The sequence below is a fragment of the Pelophylax lessonae genome (assembly GCF_965119305.1).
Source record: "Pelophylax lessonae genome assembly, chromosome: 8".
NCBI classification, from domain to species: domain Eukaryota; kingdom Metazoa; phylum Chordata; class Amphibia; order Anura; family Ranidae; genus Pelophylax; species Pelophylax lessonae.
Window position 1 is genome coordinate 193,036,555 of NC_138775.1, and position 18,318 is coordinate 193,054,872.

Sequence of the window (18,318 nt, forward strand, 5' to 3'; positions counted from 1 at the left end):
TCGTGAAGGAATATGGATTATGACACTATGCTCAGTAGCTCACCTTAAATGTTTCCTCCCCCACTTGGTTCTCAAGCACTTTAATTGCATCTGCTGTGTCCTTTCTTTGATGATCCAGTTCCTTTGTGCAAAGAACATTTTTATTAGGAGGAATAACAGACAGAGAAATTAGGCATCTAAAATGAACTGCTCAATGGAGGTGTGGTTTAGTTTCAAGGGTAGAGCTTAGCTCCAAGTCAAAGCAGGATGATTTCCCAATGGAATCCCTGCTATCGTAGGAATAGCCTTGTAAATGGATGCATGTTTTACCTATTGGTTAAATGTTTTCAACTGTAGAAAAGCTTGCCACGGCTGGCAATTACAGTTAGGGTTCACATATACCACTTCATTCAGTTGTGATATTATACCAAAATGCAGTCAGAATAAAAATTATCCATTACGGACAGATTGTGAATAACTCTGAAAAAAATGAAATGTAAAAAACATTCAATCCACCTAAATGATTCTTTAAAGCGGTAGTATCCCGCTTTTTGACACTTTTACCTACAGGTAAGCCTATAATAAGGCTTACCTGTAGGTACAAATAATATCTCCTAAACCGGCATGGTTTAGGAGATATTTACAGCGCGCGCGGCGCATGCGCTCTGAAGGTCCGGGGGGACCTTCAATTAGTTTGCCGGGAGCTTGCTGGAAAAGCACTCCCGCGCGCATGCGCGGGAGTGACGTCATCGCGGCTCCGGCCAATCATCGCGCCGGAGCCGTCTCTTCCGGCCAATCACCGCGCCGGAGCCGCCGAACCTGGAAGAGACAGCGAGGGATCATGGCAGCGCCCGCAGCGATGTCCGGGGGTCCGTGTCGGGGCTTCGTTCTAAGGTAAGTTACACATAATGGGCTAGTATGCGATGCATACTAGCTCATTATGCCTTTGTCTTGCAGGTTTTTTTTTTTAGGGTTTACAACCGCTTTAAAGAGTAACTCCACTTTTGTTGAGAGAAAAAAAAACATTCCCCTCTGGATAATCTATGTACAATGCAAGGATTGTAACAAACTTTGTTGCAGATTGCTACCTTTTGTTATTCTAAAGGAACAGCTGTTTGTCTGTATCAATGAGCAGAGTGAATCTGTATGGTAATGGTTTTATAATTATTAATCAGCTGTTGCACTTACAGGGCTCAAATGAGTTAATAGGCAGGATCTGCTTCACTTTGGACGGGATTTCCCTTAGGAAGTAGCTCACAGAAAAAAATACATTTCTGTTTCAGTGGATGACAAAAATCTCACTTGTATCTTAGTGCAAACTTTTGGGAAAATCAGTAAGCCAGTCACACAAGCAGGGATTGACATTTTTAGGGAGCGTTCCGTAGACCATCTGTGTACAGAATGCCTTCAGGTAGCTATTTTGCATTGTATTTCACAGAAAATGACAGCGCTGCAGATTTGAAAAGGAAAGGTAATTTTTTAATAACATTCAGTTACAATAAGACTTGAGTTGCAATTGTATACACTTTTTTTTTTTGCTATTTTCTGTCCTATAAAAAAACGGATTTTTGTACTTACCGTGAAATCAATTATTTCCATAATTACCATAGAGTTATATTGCCCCCTGCAGGGGTAGGACAGTAGGCAGAAAAAAGACTTGGCTACACCTATAGGCAGTCCTAGATGGTATACATCCCCCTCTCTGCTATAGGCCTCCAGTTTAGTAACCAGCAGTGTCAGAAGTATTAAAACTCCATAGAGGGGTGGGTGTGGTGTCTGTCAATGAACTCAGAGATATGGATTTTACGGTAAGTACAAAAATCCCATTTTCTCTTTAGTTCATTGATGGACACAGCTCACCATTATTAAGAACCATAGGGAGGTCCCCAAGCATGAGGGGTGGTACAACAGAAAATCGCAAGGCTAAACACAAGCATCAACCAGGTAACAGGAGCTCAACAAAAAGCAACTGGAGCCCAAGCTGAACAATACTCTCCCAAAGAGGGAACAGACCCTCTAAACAGCAGACTTCAAAACCTTGCCGCCAAAGGAAGCAGATGCCAACACATCGACTTTGTAGAATTTAGTGAAAGTGTATACGGATGACCAAGTGGCCGCCTTGCAAACCTGCGCCACTGACGCACAATGACGGAAGGCCCAAGAAACACTAAGCACCTGAGTAAAGTGGGCCATTACCGGGAAAGGGGAAACCTGACCCTTAATAGAATAGGCCTGAGTCACTGTCCGTCTGATCAATCTGGAAATGATCGTAGAAGAAGTGGACGGCCCTTTTCCAGACCCGTCCGTGATCACAAACCGTGAGTCTGACCTGCGAAAGGACTCTGTGGCTGCCAGATACACCTGAATCGCCTGAACCCCATCCAAGGTATGCAAAGCAAATTCCTTAGGATGTTTAAGCCTGGGGCACAGGAAATCAGAGCCAACCTTTGGAAGGAACGACGGACATTAGCGAAGAACCACCTTATCTTTGTGGCCCACCAAGTAGGGGGTACGACAACATAACGCTGCCAGCTCCGATACACTGTGCGCAGAGGTGATAGCAACCAAAAAGGCCACCTTTTGGGACAGCGTAAGCAGGGGAATCTCCTGAATATTTTATAAGGAAGGCTTCTGGAAAACTCAAAGAACCAAGTTCAGATCCCACGGCGGTATTGGAGGACGCACAGGTGGAGTCAGATGTTGAACCCCTTGAATAAAAGTATGAACCAGAGAGTGCGTGGCCAGGGGTTGCTGAAAGAAGACCGCCAAGGCCAACACCTGGCCCTTAATGGAAATTAAGGCCAAGTTCTGCTCGACATCTCATTAAAGGAAGGTCAAAATCTAAGCTACCGAAAAAGAACGAGGGTGAACTCCAATCGGCTCACACCATGAAAAGTACACTTTCCACCTATAATGGTGGATCTTTCTAGAGGTAGACTTCCTAGCCTTCTGCAGTGTTGGAATCACTGACCCAGGAAAACCTCTATCCTTCAGCACCTGGCTTTCAACAGCCAGGCCTTCAAAGCCAGCGATTGTAAAGCAGGATAGAAGATCAGCCCTTGGCACAGTGGATCCTCCCTAAGAGGCAGTCTCCAAGGGACGTTGGTGACCAGCCATACCAGGTCAGCTTACCAAGTTCAGCGAGGCCAGTCCGGGGCCACCAGAATGACCAGAATCCCTTCGACCTCAATCCTGCACAAAAGCCACTGCAGAAGCCTGAGAGGAGGAAAGGGGTAGATCAGACAATACTGGCCCCACGGTGCCACCAGAGTGTCTGTGGCGTCCGCAAGAGGATCCTGAGACCTTGCCACAAACCTCTGAACCTTTCTGTTGAGCTGGGATGCCAACAGATCCACCTTAGAGGTGCCCCACTGGAGACATATCTAATGAAACCCGTCCGGGAGAAGGGACCACTTCCCTTGGTTCAACACCTGTTTACCGAGGTACTCCGCCTGCCAGTTTTCCACTCCTGGAATGTGTACGGTGGAAAGGGCCAGAACAAAGCGTTCTGCTGATCGGAGGATGCCAGCTACTTCCAGGGCTGCTAACACACTCTTTGTTTAGCCCTGGGGATTGACATAGGTCACAGTCATGGCATTTTCCATCTTGGTCCATACCGGGAGCCCTTGAAATTAATCCGATTAGTGATCCAGGCACAACCTGATTGCCTGAAGTTCCAAGACATTGATCGGTTTTCTAGGGTCCTCCAGCATCCAAGAACCCTGAGCGGAGTTCAGTCCCAGGACACCTCCCCACCGAACAGACTGGCATCTGTGGTGATCACTGCCCAATACAAGGGGAGAAAGGATTTGCCCCGACGAAGAGCGGAGCCACCAGACCAGGGACCCCCTGGTTTCCCGGCTCAGCCGAATCGAATTGTCCATAGACCTCTGACACTTGTCCCATTTCACTAGGGTCTCCCTTTGAAGGGACCTAATATGGAACTGGGCAAATGGAACCGCCTTGAAGGCAGATACCATCAGGCTCAGCACCGGCATGAAAGTCTGGAAGGAAGACCACCTACTGGACAGCAGTAGATGAATCACAGCATGCAACTTCTGGAGTTTGTCCAGAGGAAGGAACACTCTGGCTAGAGCGGAATTCAGAGTCACACCCAGATAATCTAATTTTCTGGATGGAATCAGAGCAGACTTCTGGAAGTTTAGAAGCCAACCAAACTCTTTCAGTGTCTGTAAAGTGATCTATACATCGTCCATCAATGCAGCAGAGGGAACCGCTCACAAGAGGAGGTCGTCCAGGTAGCCCAGTACCACAATCCCCTGCTGATGTAGCAATGCCAGAACGGGGGCAAACACTTTTGTGAAGACCCGAGGAGTGGAGGCGAGACCAAAGGGTAACGCCACAAACTGATAATGCTCCTCTCCTACGGCAAAACTGAGGAAGCGCTGGTGTGGGGCACATATTGGAATGTGCAGGCAAGCATCCTTGTCGATAGAAGCAAGAAAGTCTCCCTGATGAAGGGATGCCACCACCGTGCGAATAGATTCCATTCTGAACTTCTGCACATGCACAAAGCAATTCAGGGCCTTAAGGTCCAGAATTGGACACAACTTGCCCTCCTGCTTTGGGGCTGTGAACAGGTTTGAATAAAAACCCTAAAAACGTTCCGGTACCGCAACTGGGACAGTCACACCCTGAAGCAACGGGTCTTACACCACCCCAAAAAGAGCTTGCAATTGGTCCGGGGACAGACGCACGTTGGAAGGGAAGAACCGTTCCACAGGACAAAAACTAAAATATCTTGTAACTGGACAGTATGACTTTGTGGACCCTTTTGTCGTTTACCAAGGAGTTCCACGGGCCCGGAAACCAGCAAAGACATCCCCTCCCGACCCAGGCATGGGTGAGGGCGTATCAGCCTGCTGAAGGAGCCTGTCTTTGGGTCTCGAGAATGCCGCTTTCGGCTTGCCAGACCAGGGCTGCTTGGAACCTCCCGAAGGGGGACTTGAAAGGTTTTGAACCCTTGTCAGCAGAGAAAAACTCTTGTAAGTCTGCGACAAGGTCCTTTCCCTTTCCCAGACTGTGGAGGAAAGGTACTATTCCTCCCTGTGAAACTCTTAATGATGTCATCCAGGGTAGCCCCAAAGAAGTGGCTATCGCCTTGAAAGGGTAAATCAGTCAGAGCTTTTTTTTTTTTTTTTTTAGAAGTCTGGTCTGCAGACCAACACTTAAGCCACAATACACGCCTAAGCACCACTGAAACAGGATAGCTTAGAAATCAGGGGAGCCGTGTCCAAAGAGGCATCACAGACAAACTGCAGCCCCTGGACAGACTGGTCCACCAACTCAGCAAAGGCAGGGGGTACCTGTTCACCCTCTAGGTCAAGGGTAGGGAACCTATGGCTCGCGAGCCAGACGTGGCTCTTTTGATGGCTGCATCTGGCTCGCAGACAAATAGGGTCTCCTGCTATGAGTATATCATTATTAGCCCCAAGTCGAGTCCATGCCTGCGTGCTGCGGCCACACTGGTTGCTAGTATGCCGCTTGGCGTCTAGCAACCAGTGAGGTCACGTGACAGCGGGAGAGCGAGGGCAATGGTCAAATTCCTCCTCCGCTACTAAATATACTCCACCCACCACCGGCCACCTCCCTCTTCTCCAGGCGGCAGCGTGGGCTCAGCGTAGAGCCGAGGGAGGTCCTGAAGCGACAGGTCAGTCAGTCAGACTTGTCAGTGTAAATATTTTGCGTTCTGTGCATCCCTGGTCTCAAGTAATTGCAAATACTCTTTCAGAAAGAGTATTTGCAATTACGAAGTTTAGACAGGGAAGCACAGAAAGCAAAAAATTATAGGCTAGCCTGCACCTTCTTTTTTATCTTTTATTCACAGTTTACAGAGGCTCCCAATACCCTCACTGAAGAAGTGCTGCAGGCCTGCAGCAGTATATACTGTGGAATTTTTTAATAACATTTCCCCAGACATTGACATTTTGGCACATATGGGTTACACATCCACTTTCTGTTTGCGCTAAGGGTATTTCTCCTTTCCATTGTCATGCCCTGCAACTCGCATTAGTGTGAACAGGGGAAGTCAACTTTAATATTTCAGCTCCTTTAACCACTTCAGCCCTGGAAGGTTTTACCCCCTTAATGACCAGGCCATTTTTTGCAATTCGTCACTGCGATAAAGGATCCCGACCCTGAAATATAGTGTATGGCTCTCACGGAATTACATTTGAAAATATGTGGTGTTCGTGGCTCTCTCAGCCAAAAAAGTTCCTGACCCCTGCTCTAGGTCATGGCCCAAAAGCTTAGCCCACTCACTTAGTGTTTGTGACACCAGGGCAATGGCCAGGACTGGCCTAAGCGCTGAGCCAGCAATAATGAACATATTGCGGGCCACAGACTTCACCTTCCTGTCAGCCAGATCTTTAAAAGCCGAGGATTCCTATACTGGAATCATGGTTACCTTGATTAACCTGGAGACAAGGGGGTCCACCCCTGGTAGAACAGTCTACTTTTTGAGGAGTGACTCCCCAAAGGGGTACCTCACAGCAAAGTGTTTAGGAACCACAAAGGGGCGTTTTGGACGCTCCCATTTTTTATAGACAAATTTGCTAAAATAGGATAGATAAGGAAACACTTTTGCCATGTGAGACGGCTTGTGAGTGCCAAAATAGGACAGCCATCTCAGCAGTCGCCTCAGCTGCATCCTCCATTTGCAAAGTCTCCCGCACTAATGTAATCAGTGCGTCTACCAGCACCTCTCGAGCGCAGCCACAGCTGTGGAGGAATCATCCTATCTGACAGGTCAGGGAGTGTGGCTTCAACACCGCAGGGTGGGCCACGTCCACAGTGATAGAGTCAGATTCAGGATCTGATGACAGATGAGGCAGGGGAGGGCAGAGGGCGCTAGAGGAAAACACAAAAACACAGAGGGGGGGGGGGGGGGGGAGGCGCTGACTGTGGTCCCGCACAGGGGGTGCCGAATGAGGGTCCACGAAGGGGGCCACCGACTAAACCCTGCAAAAAAAAAAAGGGGGGTGACCGCTGATACCTCCACAAGAAGGCCCGCAGAGGAGGGCGCAAAAAAAAAAAAAAAAAAAAAAAGCCTCCTTAAGGGGGGCCGCCCGCTGTGACGCGGGTAGTCATGCAGGCAGAATCCTCCTAGGGAAAGGAAAGTGGCGCCTTCAGCTGCCTTCACTGATGCCGTCGCACACAGTGCCTGGACAGTAGGCCACGGTCTAAATTACCAGAGGGTCCAGCTGCGTGGAGCCCGGACGGCAGGTCACCCGCTCCTCAGGCTTTCCAGCAGAGGTAAGCGAGCCCAAAAGACACCCCCCCCCCCCAGTAAAAAACCCAGGGGGTAGAGGGGGGACAGTGTGCCGCTAGGTACCTAGGTCAGGGGGAAGCAGACACTTGGGCATGTAGAAATGTCAGTTCACCGCCTCACCAGGGAGGGAGGTGGGAGGAAAACCCCAGATGGACTGACCACCCCAGGGAGTACCGTGCCCCACACTGTCCAGGAAAGGAGGGAAGGGGGCATCTACAGTACTTACCAATCCAGCGTGTGTGCGGGTAGCACTCCCAAGACAGAATCTCCTCGCCACTGAAGTGGGGGGCTGTCGGCCAGGGTAAAAATGCGGCACGGACTATAGACACCAGTCATATGTGTCCCCACAAGAAGATTAACTCACTGGCCGGCACGGTCCAGGATGGATGGGGCCTGTCGTGGCTGACCCAGTGATGAGCTCTGGTCTGCACGTGCTCGCTGGCCAGACTGGGGGGACCACTGGATCTAGATATCCAGCCCGTCACCCAGTCCGGCAGTTGACTGTAGATTGAACAGGAGAAAATGCCAGTAAAAATAAAAAGTGCCAGGACCAGAGATTCCTGAATAGGAAGAAAAAAAAACTGAAGGCCTATATCAGAGAGGGAAATGTATACCACCTAGGACTGCCCATAGGTGTAGCCAGACTTTTTTCTGCCTAGTGTCCTACTCCTGTAGGGGGCAACATAACCCTATTGTTCTGAATAATGGAGAGCTGTGTCCGTTAATGAACGAAAGAGAAATGGAGTTACCCTTTAATGATCATAAAGCTAAATTAGGAATGTTTGAGCTGGAACTCAAGCTTCCTGCCAGTTGTCTTGTGCTGGGTACCTTCCCTATCTTAGAACTACATCACATTACATGTAAGACGTCTGACAGAATATAGATCAATCTGGGGCATACAGTTAATTTCTGACTAGTCTGCTCAAGGATTTAACACAAAAGGCTGACCAGCTGTACCCAAAAAGGCAAATAAAAGTCCGGCCATAACATGCTTGCAAAACTCCCCTTGCATGCAATTCCTAAGTTAGTCTGGAATGTTCCTTTTAATCAATTCAAACAATATAATTTTTATTTTAGGTCAAGACAGTGTGAAAAATAACATAATACCTTTCTGGTTTCCACTAATAGGTTTTCCAGAGATAATATCTGCTGCTGCTTTGCTACAGTGTCTTCTTGTAACACTTTATTAGTATAATTTTGCTCTGTTATTTGAAGATTCTTCATCTCCTGCTGACACTGGAGCTGCAAGATATACAATGAATGAGCATAGTAAAGAAACAATAGATAAGGCCAATATAAAATTATAGGCACATTAATAAATCCATTGCTATCCAATACAGCACAGATAAGACCACACACAAGTTCGATATACCACTGGGCTGGTAACCATTCTAAAAAATAATGCTTAAATCAACACAAGCAGTCATAAACAGATACAATGCCTTGAAAAAGTATTCATATCCATTAAAATTTTCAACATTTTGTCAAGTTACAACCAAAAACATAAATGTATTTTATTAGGATTTTCTGTGATAGACCAACACAAAGTGGCACATAATTGTGAAGTGGAAGAAAAATGATAAATGGTTTTCAATTTTTTTTACAAATGAATATCTAAAAAGGTGTGGGGTGCATTTGTATTCAGCCCCTTTACTTGAATATCCCTAACTAAAATCTAGTGGAACCAACTGCCTTCAGAAGTCACCTAATTAGTAAATAGGGTCCACCTGTGTGTAATTTAATCTCAGCATAAATACAGCTTTTCTGTGAAGCCCTCAGAGGTTTGTTAGAGAACCTTAGTGAACAATCATCATCATGAAGGTCAAGGAACACACCAGACAGGTCAGGGATAAAATTGTGGAAAATTTTAAAGCATGGTTAGGTTATAAAAAAAAAAAAAAAAAATCCCAATCTTTGAAGAGGTCACAGAGCCCTGTTCAATTCATCATCTGAAAATAGAGTTTGGCACAACTGCAAACCTACCAAGACACGGCCGTCCACCTAAACTGACAGGCCGGGCAAGGAGAGCATTAGGCCCCTTTCACACAGGTTTTCCGATCAGGTCCACCTGTCAGTTTTTTAGACGGGCCTGATCGGATGATCCATGCGTCCCTTTGGAGCGGCGGATGTCAGCGGTGACATGTTCGCTGACACCCACTGGTTTCCGATCCGATCCTGTCTGTGAAATCCAGACAGATGGAAACCCTATTTTCCATCTGTCTGGAGGATTGGATGAAAACAGACAGGCGGTCCTTTTCATCCGATCTACCATAGAGGAGAGCAGGGCTCTGACAGGTCCCTCTCAGCACAGAGAGTAAAGATGGACCTGTCATCCGCCTGCTCAGTGGGGATCGATCCCCCGCTGAGCATAACTGAGTCTGCCGGGCAGAAAGCCTGTGTAAAAGGACCCTAAATCAGAGAAGCAGCCAAGAGGCCCACGGTAACTCTGGAGAAGCTGCAGAGATCCACTGCTCAGGTGGGAGAATCTGTCCACAGGACAACTATTAATCGTGAACTCCACAAATCTGGCCTTTATGGAAGAGTGGCCAAAAGAAAGACATCGTTGAAAGAAAGCCGTAAGAAGTCCGTTTGCAGTTTGCGAGAAGCCATGTGCAGGACACAGCAAGGCCTCTTGCACATGATTTTCCTGTTTGAGCATCTACTTTTTCAGATTTATTTTTTTATGTATTTGCGCATGTTTAAGCGTCTGTGTGCATAGGCACAATAAAATTATTCAGCTGTATTTTATATCAGTAAAAGAAAAGCTGTACTGAGCTTTTTCAAGCTGCAGTGTGCAAGAGGCCCAAACGTGGAAGAAGGTGCTCTGGTCAGATGAAACAAAAATTGTACTTTTTGGCCTAAAAGCTAAATGCTATGTGTGGCGGAAAACTGACACTGCACATCACCCTGAATACCCCATTACCACCGTGAAACATGGTGGTGGCAGCATCATGTTGTGGAGATGCTTTTCTTCAGCAGGGACAGGGAAGCTGGTCAGAGTTGATGGGAAGATGGAGGTAGCCAAATACAGGGAAATTATAGAAGAAAACCTGTGAAGAGTCTGCAAAAGACTTGAGACTGGGGTGGAGGTTCACCTTCCAGCAGGACAACAACCCTAAACATACAGCAAGAGCTACAATGGAATGGTTTAGATCCAGGAGCGGTCGGTCACTTCGGACAAGGGGGCCCGCCACCCACTATAAAATTAACTCACCCGGCGATAAGTAGTGGGAGGGGCCCGGCGCTGATTCAGTGTTTAGAGGGGAGCTGGGGAGGGGCCCGGCGGCGGCGCTGCTTCTTCTGTGTGAGGTGGGGAGGGGCCCGGTGGCTGTTGCTGCTTCAGTGAGAGGAGGAGGGGCCCAGGCTAGCGCTGGATTTCCATTGGTGATGGTGTCCTGTGTGCGGGGGCGTGTCAGCGTCGCATACTTACGTGACGTCGACATGCCCCGCCTCCATAGGGTGTGATACATTCGATGATCCAGTACAGAACTTCAGTGGATTCCAGCGATTGTCTTCTTCAAGCCATTCATCCATCGATCCCTGGCGGCGGTTTCATTCTGTTTTATTGTGAGTAGTTCTTGTGGCCTGAACTCCAGCTCCACTCAATGGTCTCTCCTGTGAGGAATGATGTGTACATTTACATTATCCCACACAATTTTAATAAAAATATATGATTCGTATATTTTTATTAAAATTGTGTGGGATAATGCAAATGTACACATTATCCCTCAGAGGAGAGGCCGTTGAGTGGAGCTAGATTAGTTGTTGATGCCTTGGCCTTGCAATTTGCAAAGGAGTTCCCTCTTCCTCAGATCCCCTGTTTCTGTTTGATTTGTGAGTAGTTCTTGTAACATATGGCCTTTATGTGAAATCCAGCTCAACTCAATGGTCTCTCCTCTGAGGAATAATGTGTGCATTTGCATTATCCCACACAATTTTATTAAAAATACTGTATATGAATCATATACCGTATTTTCCGGCGTATAAGACGACTGGGCGTATAAGACAACCCCCCTATTACATGATCTACCGGTAATACTTATACTTAGGTTACCTCAGAGGTATTATACTCGACGTAGAAGGCGACCTCCCATTTTTGGGGGATTTTTTTTGAGGTTCAAAAGTAGTCTTATACGCCAGAAAATACAGTATTTTTCATATATTTTTATTAAAATTGTGTGGGATATTGCAAATGTATGTACACATTATTCCTCACAGGAGAGACCATTGAGTTGAGCTGGATTTCACATAGAGGCCATATGTTACAAGAACTACTCACAATCAAACAGAAACCGCCAGGGATCGTCAGTATGCGACGCCGACACGCCCCCGCACAAAGGACACCATGGAAATCCAGTGCTAGCCTGGGCCCCTCCTCACACTGAAGCAGCACCGGCCGCCGGGCCCCTCCCCTCCTCCCACTACGTATCGCCGGGTGAGTTAATTTTGTACTGGGCGACGGGCCCCAGCTTTCGGCCAGGCCCTCGGACCACGTCCAAAGTGCCCGACCACTCAGTCCGCCCCTGGCCACAGCCTGCCAGCCAGTAAGCCTGCCAGTGCCAGCCACAGGCCCACAGCCAGCAAGCCATAGGCCCACAGCCAGCCAGAAAGCCTGCCAGTGCCAGCCACAGGCCCACAGCCAGCAAGCCACAGCCTGCCAGACAGCCAGCAAGCCACAGCCTGCTAGCCAGCCAGCAAGCCTGCCAGTGCCAGCCACAGGCCCACAGCCAGCCAGAAAGCCTGCCAGTGCCAGCCACAGGCCCACAGCCAGTAAACCACAGCCAGCCAGCAAGCCACAGCCTGCTAGCCAGCCACAGGCCCACAGCCAGCAAGCCACAACCTGCCAGCCAGCAAGCCACAGCCTGACAGCCAGTCAGCCTGCCAGTGCCAGCCACAGGCCCACAGCCAGCAAGCCATAGGCCCACAGCCAGCCAGCAAGCCTGCCAGTGACAGCCACAGGCCCACAGCCAGCCAGAAAGCCTGCCAGTGCCAGCCACAGGCCCACAGCCAGCAAGCCATAGGCCCACAGCCAGCCAGCAAGCCTGCCAGTGACAGCCACAGGCCCACAGCCAGCCAGAAAGCCTGCCAGTGCCAGCCACAGGCCCACAGCCAGTAAGCCACAGCCAGCCAGCAAGCCACAGCCTGCTAGCCAGCCAGCAAGCCTGCCAGTGCCAGTCACAGGCTCACAGCCAGCAAGCCACAACCTGGCAGCCAGTAAGCCACAGCCTGCCAGCCAGTCAGCCTGCCAGTGCCAGCCACAGGCCCACAGCCAGCCAGCAAGCCTGCCAGTGACAGCCAAAGGCCCACAGCCAGCAAGCCACAGCCTGACAGCCAGCAAGCCACAGCCTGACAGCCAGTCAGCCTGCCAGTGCCAGCCACAGGCCCACAGTCAGCAAGCCAAAGCCTGCCAGCCAGCCAGCAAGCAAGCCACAGCCTGCCAGCCAGCAAGCCTGCCAGTGCCATCTACATGCCCACAGCCAGCAAGCCACAGGCCCACAGCCTGCCAGCGCCCAGCCAGCAAGTCACAGCCTGCCAGCCAGAAAGCCTGCCAGAGCCAGCCACAGCCAGCAAGCCACAGCCTGCCAGTGCCAGCCACAGGCTCACAACCTGCCAGCAGTATCCAGCAAGACCACAGCCTGCCAGCCAGCAACTGTAATTAAGGTCAGAGGAGACAACTTGGCCTAGATATCAGAGAGCTATGTTGTGTTGTTTTATTGTGGGTGTGGCTGGAGGTGGGGCGTGGGTGTGGATGGAGGCGTGGCAAGGGTGTGTCTGGAGGCGGAACATGGGTGGGGCCTGGAAGGGGCCCTTGATTTATTTTGCCCGGGGGCCCTGAGGGTTCTCAGTCCGCCTCTGTTTAGATCAAAGCATATTCCTGTTAGAACGGCCCAGTAAAAGTCCAGACCTGAATCCAATTGAGAATCTGTGGCAAGACTTGAAAATTGCTGTTCACAGACGCTCTCCATCCAATCTAACAGAGCTTGAGCTATTTTGCAAAGAATGGGCAAACATTTCACTCTCTAGATTTGAAAAGCTGGTAGAGACATATCCAAAAAGACTCACAGCTGTAATTGCAACGAAAGGTGGTTTTACAAAGTATTGTTTCAGGGGGGCCAAATGCATGCCACACTTTTCACATATTTGTAAAAAAATTTGCAAACCATTTATTATTTTACTTCCACTTCACAATTGTGTGTCACTTTGTGTTGGTCTATTACATAAAATCCCAATAAAACACATTTATGTTTTTGGTTGTAACATGACATGTGGGAAATGTCAAGGGGTATGAATACTTTTTCCAGGTACTGTAAATGTGAGGTGCTGTGTTTAACAAAGACTTTTGATTCTGTGCAGCATGTTTTATGCTCAAGGCACCCATGCCAAATGGCAAAACACAGTCCACACCTTCTGACTGGACAATTCTAGCACTGATAGGGTCACCCACACACTCTATACTCTACTTACCACATGTGTATGCAGCAATGACTGACAGGCTCCTGGTTCTGCTCTTTCCACTCCTTGTCTGAGTAATGCAGGGCAAGGGAAAACAGGAGGCCGATATCAAGACTTCAAGAAATGTATACAGCTGCATCTAGACTTTAGATCAGCTTTCAAGGGTAGATGCACTTTCAAAATAAGATTGACATTTCTTTGCTCTCCCTTCAAACATCCCATCTTGATAATTTCAGTTTAGGATTATTGCAGGAAAATATACTGCACTGGTCCTAGTTAGGCCAAGCAGTAATAAATGGGGTCTGACACACTAAATTCCTCATAAAAAAAAAAAAAAAAGAAACACCACAACGGTTTTTATGAGGACAGGGAAGAGGGGTTTGAAAGACAACTATTCCTACCAGGTCAGCAGAAGGTTCAGCAACATGAAAGGCCAGTTATATTTTAATTCTAGCAGTTTGTTCTGGATGTTACAGAAGATCAAGAGTTATGCATAAAATAGGATTACAGCTTTTCTGGAAATCCCCTAAAATGAACACTAAGGCAGCAAGACTTGAAATAAAATTTTCTGACTCTTCCTATTACCCAAATTAATTTTTTTGGATTTTGTTTTGTATTTTAGATGCAAAATGGAGGAGTTTGTAGCACTGAATTATCTTGTATCCATCATAGATTCCCAACCAGTAATACACATAGAGCAGGGGGGACTCCTGCAGGTAATGGTAAACTCACTATGATGGTAAAGAGTTGTCAAACAGTAAATCATGCATTAAACCATTGTAATGGAAAAAATGTTAATACTAATTTAGGGGGTTCTGAGAATAAATGCACACAAGAGCATTTTTTAAATAGACTAAGCCACATCTGGGGATGACCTTTATGAAGAAGTAATTACTTAAATTAAGTTGGGAAATATTTTCCCTCGCCATTGTACTCTCCATGGGACTTGATCACTTGTTTTAGCAAATAAGCCTTGGTTATAAAGTAAATATTCATCTTACATGCTCTATTTGCTTCAAGAGTTCACTCTGTTGTTCTTGATGAATAGTTTTAGACTTTTCAAATGCCAAGAGAAGTTCTCGATGCTCCTTGCTTAGGTTTTCTTCCAAGTGAACTATCTGAGCTTTCAATTCCTGAAAAAAAATATAAATGTTTTTGTGAAATTCTGATGTTAAAAGGCAGTAAGAAACTGCAGCCCAGCAAACAGTATGTACAAGCATTGTACCTAAGATGCTAGTTTTCCATTTTTTAACATGATTCTGTAGCAGTGATTCGTAGTAGTTACAAAATCATTTTGCATAACATTTTTGTTGCTAGGAAAAAAAAAAAAAATCCTCAATTTTAACAATTTGCAGCTTACCAGTGTCAGCCCCCCCCACCAACTGTGCCTTTCGATGCAGTGCATTAACACATGCATGCAAGGATGTGCATTAACACATTAACATGCATTGTGTTAGGGCAGCTTATTCATGTGAATGGGCTGCCAACAAACTACCACAAACCTAAAATTACTTCTGTGTCGTTTTTGCCAATGTAGTGCGCCATAACGCACTTTAGCACATTATCATGCACTGCACCGCAGATGTGTTGAAGGTGTGTTGCTTTAGTGTTTTGGGATTACCATTTGATATAAATGGCACCACAACACTCCGCACATGTGAAGCCGGTTTAAATTCTTCTTTATAGTCCTTAACCTCTGCGTGTTATGGTTTGTAGCGGTTTCCTTTTTTTTACCCTGAAAATACCTTTAGAAAACACTTTTTTACCCAAGAGTAGAAAGGTGTTTCCTGCTCATCCAACTCCACTGTTTTATGTTGGCATAAATAGAATCCAAATGCTTCACCACGTGTCCACACACAAGCTTGTAGTGTTGAGGAAGAGAGGCTGTGTCTGACCGGGATTGTTAAATTATTGAATGCCACAGTCCTTATTGGACTATGTGGTCTTATTTCAACACACTGCACAACCACTGTAAAAGGAAAGTCTTTTAAAATGGAGATTGTTAGCACACTGTCTAACTAAATATTTATTTCTGTCACTTCAATTGATCTTTACTTTAGTCTTCTCCAATGCCCTTGCTTCCTTTTTTATAATTTCTTAGAAAATGAAATTACTATTTTCTACTAGAGCATGGGTGTCCAACATTTTTGCTTCTCTGGGCCACATTGAGTGTAGAGAAATTTTCTCGGGCCGCATATAAAATATATACTACAGTTAAGTTATACAAGTACTAAAACGCCCCCCCCCCCCCCCCCCACTAATTAAAGGATATTAAAGGAACACTCTAACCACCATGACCACTTCGGTGATTTGAATTGGTGATGGTGTAGGAGTCAGAAACAATGCACATGCTGGGGTATTTACAGTTATGTGCTATGGGCTAGTTGCACCCCTAGCACATATGACTTAGGCAGCCAGAAAATGTCATATCCTTCATACATATATGAACAAGGACATGACATATTATGACAAAACACAACTAGTTATTAAAAAACATATTGCAACAATTTACACACGCTAATGCACATACCTTTTCTATATATTTTGCAGACTGCTGGCGGTTACTGCTGGTGTGGTTACTGCTGGTCATGACATTGGGTACTGCTGGAGGAAGCAGCGGCTGCAGTAGAGAGTAGAGCCACTGCTTCCTGTATGGCTCCTGTCAAAGGCAGAGTGCATTTCATATCACTCCGCCTGTGACAGAGCTGGAACTATACAGGAAGCATCGGCTCTGTCACTGACTGCAGACATCCTAAGTCTCCCGTGGCAGATGGGAGATCGCACAGCACTTACAGCCTAGTGCGTGCCTATCCAATGCATCCTACACAGTGCCCATCCAGTGCAGCCTCACCAGTGCATGCCCATCCAATGCAGCCTGATCAGTGCCCATCCAATGCAGCCTCACCAGTGCATGCCCACCCAATGCAGCCTGATCAGTACCCATCCAATGCAGCCCCACCAGTGCATGCCCATCCAATGCAGCCTGATCAGTGCCCATCCAAAGCAGCCTCACCAATACCCATCCAATGAAGCCTCACCAGTGCGTGCCCATCCAATGCAGCTTCACCAGTGCGTGCCCATCCAATGCAGCCTGATCAGTGCCCATCCAATGCAGCCTCACAAGTGCATGCCCATCCAATGCAGCCTGATCAGTGCCCATCCAATGCAGCCTCACAAGTGCATGCCCATCCAATGCAGTCTGCAATAAAGAGAGAGGAGAGCTGCTGGATTACACAGAGCAGGGATCTCCAGCTTACCCGGCGACCGCTGTCATATGAAGTCCTGCCTCCTGGACCGGCTCCTATGATCGACGTCACCAATGTGCTGTCTATCATTGACAGAGGCTCCGAGGCAGCCTCTGCCTACAGTTAGTTGGAAGCCGCTGTAGCCATCCCCCCGACTCGACTTCCTTCCTCCTCAGCAAAAAAAAAAATAATTCTCAGGGGGCAGTGGGCTGCATTGCCTGTGGTTCTGGGCCGCATGCGGCCCTCGGGCCGCAGGTTGGACATGCCTGTACTAGAGATAACATTTTGCCAAAATGCATTTTTCAATAGAATTACCGTCAGTTCATCCTCCATCTCTGCATTCCTAGCTGCAGTAGCTGAGTAAGCCTGAGACCTTTCTTCCAACAGTTTTTGCAGAGAGGCAATCTTCTGTGATTTCTTTGTCATCTGCAAACATATTTTAAAGAGAGAATAGCAATACTACCGTATTATTAAGGCCCCCTTCACACTTCTGCGACCTAAAGTTGCACGATTTTGCCACAATTTTGACTGGACTTGAAGCAATGCCTGTGTAATCTTGAGGTCTTTGGACCTCAAAAATGCATCACAGTGTAACATAGTTAGTAAGGTTGAAAAAAGACACAAGTCCATCGGGTTCAACCAAAAAAAAAAAAAAAATTGAAAACCCAACCATACAATCCCATATACACAATCACTCACAACATGAAAGGAGATTTTTTTCAATTAAAGCGGAACTTCACCCTCTTAGTCAACATTGGCTATTTTTAATCCTTATACTGCTAGCATCAGTAAATAGATAGGAAAGTATATCCCATTTACTTGTTTTAAACTTTTTTTTAATATTTCTTCAGTTACTTCCTGGTTTTTATGCCTAGGCAAATGAGGTCATACATCCCAGGAGTCTTCAGGAGGGGCTTTCTCAACTAAGCACACTGTCCGGCCTGCATGCCTGAGCTAAGGCAGGTGGATTCCAGGAAGTAAATGCTACATAAATCCTCTGCCCTTACCCAAGATGGTCATGGCCAGAATTGATAGGGAGTGTTTTTCAAAGTGATTTCTCAGTCAAATAAAGCATGGAGACATGGGATGGATAGGAGAGTTTGCTTTGAATAATAAAAATTAAACAGCGTCTTTGGTTTCTGGTGCTTAGATGTGTGAAGTTCTGCTTTAAGCTAATTTGGACTGTCAAAAATAACTATTGTTTGTATTCCTATTACAATGTTGATGTAAAAAAAATATATATTAAAGTGTATGCTGTGGCCAAATATTGTACTTGTTTGTTAAATATTTTTACATGTATTAGCACAATATAGAAATATGATACAGTATAAAGCGGAGTTCCGGGCTAAA

General features: G+C 46.8%; 1 protein-coding gene across 1 annotated transcript in view; it reads right to left on the reverse strand.

The window, feature by feature from the left end:
• The window catches only part of CCDC18 (coiled-coil domain containing 18), a 190,676-nt gene that overhangs the window by 95,411 nt on the left and 76,947 nt on the right, over nucleotides 1–18,318 (reverse strand). Inside the window, exons 13-16 of the mRNA XM_082265867.1 lie at nucleotides 17,284–17,394; nucleotides 14,725–14,856; nucleotides 8,378–8,512; nucleotides 44–121 (exon numbers count right to left, since the gene is read on the reverse strand). Of these exons, the coding sequence (XP_082121993.1) occupies nucleotides 44–121; nucleotides 8,378–8,512; nucleotides 14,725–14,856; nucleotides 17,284–17,394 (456 nt within the window). The remainder of the gene's footprint in view (nucleotides 1–43; nucleotides 122–8,377; nucleotides 8,513–14,724; nucleotides 14,857–17,283; nucleotides 17,395–18,318) is intronic.